Source organism: Meleagris gallopavo, chromosome Z (assembly GCF_000146605.3).
Source record: "Meleagris gallopavo isolate NT-WF06-2002-E0010 breed Aviagen turkey brand Nicholas breeding stock chromosome Z, Turkey_5.1, whole genome shotgun sequence".
Lineage (NCBI taxonomy): Eukaryota > Metazoa > Chordata > Aves > Galliformes > Phasianidae > Meleagris > Meleagris gallopavo.
The window spans coordinates 37,120,484-37,126,678 of NC_015041.2; the positions used below are offsets into that span (position 1 = coordinate 37,120,484).

At 38.3% G+C, this 6,195-nt stretch overlaps 1 protein-coding gene across 1 annotated transcript in view; it reads right to left on the bottom strand.

Moving 5' to 3' along the window:
* LOC104915113 (cytosolic carboxypeptidase 1) overlaps window positions 1-6,195 on the bottom strand; it is a 131,365-nt gene that overhangs the window by 52,129 nt on the left and 73,041 nt on the right. Inside the window, exon 17 of the mRNA XM_010725811.2 lies at window positions 5,583-5,721. Coding sequence (XP_010724113.2) covers window positions 5,583-5,721 — 139 coding nt within the window. The remainder of the gene's footprint in view (window positions 1-5,582; window positions 5,722-6,195) is intronic.

A 6,195-nucleotide genomic window follows, 5' to 3' on the forward strand; every position in this document is an offset into this window, starting at 1 on the left:
AAAGAAAAAAAAAATCAGTAGCAGCATATGTTAAAAACCTTGAATAAACGTTGCTTCATTTTTCACATTCCATTCTTATTTTTCTTTCAATCACATCAGATTCAAAGAGAAAGACTGAAGACAGTCCATACTTTTTGAGTATGAAAGCTAAAGTATAAAACCTACAAAGTCCAGCGTCCAACATCACCAGATTCACGCTGCTACCTACTTAAATGTTTGTATGTGGAGTTAAAAAATAATGGTAAAATTAGGTAGGTGAAACAGAGCAGTGCTCTATTAAAACTTCCAGTGTTGTATGTAAGCATCAGATTTCTAAGCATTGTACGTTGTTATTAACAATATAACAGATCAGGTGTTCAAAGGTAGCTCAGGACACAGTGGATACATGGGCAGACTTTCAAGTAAATGAAGCCTGTTCTCACTTTTAGGTGTGGAGAGAATGCAGAGGTGGGCTGCTGCTTTCAGCAGGCATTACCACATCACATATCTGCACTTTTAGCTTAAAAATGCCAGGATAAAACTCACCTGAATAAACTAAACGGAGTTGTTGCTGTGAATTGCTAGTTCTCTAAAACTACCCCTAAGCCTGCTATTAAAGATAGCACAAAAGAGTAATTTAATAGAAAGTTGGATTTCTCACATGCACAGTACTTTGTGAGACTAGTGCACTGAGACATCCATTCAAGTCAATAGATTGTGAGAGTTGAATGCCAAAACAACCATGGCTTACCTGATCTGATCTCTGATTTCTCTTACTGTCACTTTGCTCAATGACAACACAGAAAGCACAGGAATGTGTTTGCCTAATGCCAAACTTTCAGGTATTTGATAGGGAGGGGAGTGGGCTAGAGGTACCAAACTTACTAAACAAGTATTTAACATACTTAAAAACTTTTGCATGCAAAAGCAAAATATTTTCTCAACAGTAAACGAGTGATTACAAGCATTTTTATTTTGCTTTAGAAGCAATACATCAATTTCAATATAGCTGAACTAGCAGAAGTGGCAGTAATAAAAAAACACTTGGACAAATTACTGCAGTTAAAGGACAGTTTATTATAATTCAGTCCACTGCTGTCATTTTTTTCCTTCTTGGATACAAAAATATTTTTAGTGCTCAGTTAAGTTGCAAACTTTCTTACTCAAGTTCCTAAGATATCAATGATTTTATCTCACCATTAGGCTGCAGAGCATTTGTCCTTTTCACTGTAGGCACTGCTTTTGGCACATCTTCATTGGCTCTCTGCTGTTCCAAATCAGTCTGCTTGAACTCAGGTTGTTTCGGAGCTGACAACTGACCATCAGCCTGTAAAGTGAATGCACACAGACATATATTGCTTTGAACACTCAGTCCTGGATTTGGAAGGTGAAATTTAGTCAGAATTCAGTGGAGGAAAAGAAATCTAAACACACTCAAATAACTGACCTGAAATTTTTAGTGGTGATGGAAGTACCATACAATCCTGAATAGGCAGCAATGCTTCTATGTAACAGCACAATAACACTACAAAAATCTAACACCTTTTTTTCTGTCTAATTGCAGCTGAGAATACTGTTCTTGGTTAGTGTTTCCTGTTATTCATCAAGGGTCACAGAACCATAGCATCACATATTTCTCTACGGTACCCCTGCTACCACACCAGGGACAGCAGAGCAATAAAAACAGATGGTATTACTACTGCTAGTGCAGGAACAGGTAAACTGAGTTTGGACATAATCAGCCAATCATTGCTGTACAGAACTGGAATAAATGTTGAATGTAGGTTTTAGAGAAGGAAACAAAAACAAAATATCAACAACTAGACAACATTATTAGGAAGACCAAACTTAAGGATGTACTGAATACTGGTACTTGACTGGCCTTGGACTCTGACCTGTGAGATATGATTAAAGATTAATGGTTAAGATGTCACAGAATCATAGAATCATTATCCACCAACCTAAAGATCTTTCAACTAAATAATTACAATTCTCTATGTGGTCTTTACTCATATTAACTCTTAATAGCTATGTGTTAATTCAGTTCACATAAAAACTGAACATGAGATGTGCCTGGAGCTCATGTTGCCCTATACCAGCACAAAACAAACAAACAAACAACAACAAAAACAGACTACAATGTCTGTTTTTGACAGACAAATGACTACAAAGTTTGTTCAGTGTACATGTGCCCAGCTTGATTAAAGTTTAGAGCAAGTATTCAGGTTGCAAGAGGACAAGAAGCTGGACGTGAGCCAGCACTGTGCACCTGTAGTCCAGAAGGCCAACAGTATCCTGGGCTGTAACAAAAGAAAAGTGACCAGCAGGGACAGAGAGGGCATTATCTCCTTCTGCTCTGCCCTTTTGAGGCCTCACTTGCACTACTGTGTTCAGGCCTGGGGCTTCCAGCAAATACGTGGAGCTGTAGGAAAGGGTCCAGAGGAGGGCCGCTAAGATGATCAGAGGGCTAGAGTACCTATGAGGGAGCTGGCTTGTTTAGCTCAAAAAAGAGAAGGCTCCAAGGAGACTCTCTACAGCCTTCCAGTACTTGAGGGGAGCTTACAAGCAGGAGGGAGCCCAACATTTTAAACAGTCTTATAGTGGGAGGACAAGGGATAACGGCTTTAAACTAACAGAGGGGAGATTAAGCTGAGATGTTAGAAAGAAGTTCTATACTCAGAGGGCAGTGAGGCCCTGGCACAAGTTTCCTAGAGAAGCTGTGAAAGTCCCATCCCTGGAGGCATTCAGGGCCAGGTTGGATGGGATCCTGGAAAGCCTGATCTGGTGGGTGTAGCTCTGATCTGGTGAATGTTTATGGCAGAGGGAATTGGAACTGGGTGATCTTTAAGGCCATTCTGTGATTCTATGATGATTCTATGTATTCATCTTTCCAAAGATGCAGAGAGAAAAGTATACAGACCTACAGAGAGAGACTTTTTAAATAGCTGGCACTACACAAATCAGTAAGCAACTTTATGGTGTAGAAAGTCATACCATCCACAAAAATCTTCCTGTTCCAACTGTTAGTAAACTGTAACTGCTTATTGTTCTAAGCAGGTCAATAAGTTACTAGGTTGCCAAATCTTCATGTGGTCATTTGGTAAAACATCTGCAGAAATAAGTGATCGAATAACCAAGAAACTGAAGTTGAAAAGGATGCATATGTCACTGATTACTTGCCTATTTTGAAATTGCTTAAGCTAAGTTAAAGCCAGGGAGATCTAAAGACCTTGGGTCAACACCTCTGAGTCTAACATCAATAAACAATTTAACACCTCAGATTGAGAAGTAATTACTACCACAGAAGATTTAGTAAAGTTATTGTGATAAGAGTATTCAGAAGTCTGTCCTTCTTCACTCATTAAAACATAAAGGTACTATATTTAAATATTCCTCTTGGTTTTTTTAGACATAACTGTCTCTGCAGTACAAATCTCTAGAGACTGAAGATAAGACTACTTTCCAGTTTATGCTGGGGCACACATACTTATGTAAAAATATCAAGCCTGAAATTAATAGCAACAATTCAGCCCTTAATTAGACATGCAATAAGCCTTAAGCTGTATTATCTTAAGTGTTCAACTCAGTAATTTTTAATGATGATGTCAAATAAAAGCATGTGTACGCTACAAATTGAAGTGGTTGGTCTTCTATCTGAAAAGATAACTGAAACTTGTTAAAGATGAATTAATATACACATTTTATATTCTTAACCTAGGAGTACACATCAATACTCAAAAGACAGAACTATAAGCATAGCTGTGTATTTATTAACTAACCAACAACCCACCTTCTTTCTCTGATTTATTTTAACACTGACCTTTCTATTACATAAGCATGTGCATTTCGGAAACTCAGCATGAAAAAAAGAAATCACAGTAGCTGAGCCACTGTGATCTGTAAAAATGGGAATCATTCCAGCTGAAAACATACGCAGTGATAAATAACTCAGCTTTTGCATATGCAAAAGTTGCAATCATTGGGCAAACAAATAACTGAAAAAGTTACAACCTGACATACGAAATACTGCCATAGATATTAGGGAACACAAGGTAACTATTTTGCCTGAAGCTCTATCAGTAGTTCTTTGAGCTGGGGCCAACCCATCTGTAGATAAAAAGGACGACAGGTAACCTGCAGCCTACTCTGAAAAAACACTGACTTCAGACATGAGACTTGTTGGACAAGAATACAGGTGTCCTGCAGAGGGAATTCAGCCAAACTTCCTAGCTTCTGGAATTGGTAAGTAGACCTCATCTGGTATGAGTAATGTTAATGAGAATCTGATGCAAGACAATACCAGAAATTCACTTGCCCATCTCTTTAGTATGCTCTTTCCCATGTGAAGTTTATAAATGGTTTGTATTTTCCATCATCCAATCAAGCAAGACACATCTGCTCTACGAAGTCTCCCTGCCTGTGTCCAAATGATGGGCTTGTTATTTTTTTGTTTATCTGACACTTCACAAAAATTACTCAGACAAACAAGAACTTTTCCCTTTCTTCTACAGAGATAGAAGAATAGCATTCACAGTTTCTAATGCTTCATTCTTCTAGCAGCACTCATACAACACAAGGCAGGTACTACCAAGACTGTTTTGCCTTTGCAGTGAAAGCTGGCCACTCAAATAGTCTCTACTGCAATCACATGTTAAAGTTTCTGTCACAAGTGCTTGTGGTCTTGAAGAAAAGGCACATTAAATTAAATTACTGTAAGTATAATATACTAGTTGTCTCTTTATCTGGGGGTTTTGCTGCCTGTTTCCATGGCCATCTGTGGCAAGCTTAACTACTCAAGTCCTATCCCAGATTTAATCCTACTTTACTAAAGTAGTATCAATAATTTACATGCCAAGACAACACAATCATATGAAATTTATTTTTCTCAGCATTCCTTCCATCCTCCACAGCTCAGGAAGAAAGAGTGTGTGGGCACACAGCCACTGCTGCTGGCACAGGGCCAACCCCTGTGGCAAGCCCATGCTATTCCACTAGACTGTGTTACATACAGCAACACTTTCTGCAGCTCCTTCATTCCGAGAAAAAAAACAAAACTCTCACTCCTGCTGTACAAGACTGAAATCTGTATTCCTCTGAAAACTCACAGTACTGCGATAAACAGCTGAACCCCAAAGTCCCAAGTAAAGAGCTGTGGACTATAGCATTGTTCTTCAGGCTTTGTGCTATTCTGAAGTGACTGATGCTAAATTTATCCTCATCTTTAAACATATAACTTCAATACACAAAGCAATACACAAAAAGTCCTTCAACAAAGTCAAAAGGAGCTGTGAGCCAACGCTCAGCAACACAAATATTCTTGAAATGGCTTATAACCACTCTCATTCTCTCATTATCACCTCTCAAATTCTGCCTGTCTCAGAGGACAGTAATAAGGAGAACAATAAAGACCTCTCCAGGATCTCTGCCTTGTTCTGTCCCCAAGTTCACTCAATTTCACATAAATCAGAAGCATTCAACTGATGCAAATGAAAGTACTAAAAAGTTTAATGAGACACAATATTTTAGCTGGAGACAGCAAAAAGGAGGAGAACCTCTTAAGAATTACAAGGAAAAAGATTTAAGACAAGATACTCCTATCATACCTGGGTGCTTCTTTTTGAATCTTCTAAGAAGTCCTTATTTTTTTTGACTTGTGGTACATCACTGTCTTTTTTTGATATCTCATTTATCCTTTCTTCACATTGTTCTTTTAATTCCTTCATCTGGTTGATGCACTGTGACCTGGAGAGAACATGAACAAGTGAGTAGTTGCAAACTTCTATCCATGTTCAAAACTCTCTCCTAAAATTTCATTTTGTAAAATTATTTTCTTTGTTCCTTCACTCCCCCCTACTTCATTATCTTTTTAATTTTATTACCTTACAATCTTCTATTCCCTTCTGAGACCTAGTGACTAGCAAATCAGATGAGGCAGCTGTGCGGAACACAGTATGACATAGGGGAAGAAAAGCTTACGAAGAGAACGGATGGACCTTGAGTAGTCCTGCATGCAACACAGCTTTCTGTTGCCTGTTGAACTGAAAACATGAGACTCATTCAAAAAATAATTCTGCTGTGATGAAACCTGAGAAAAACGTGTTTTTTGTACCACCTAAGTTAAATTTTGTTCTTAGGCATTACGCACGCACAATTTTATCACTGCTTTCTACAGCACAACAGCCAAACTGACTAAAAATGTGCAGTTTGCGTACTTGA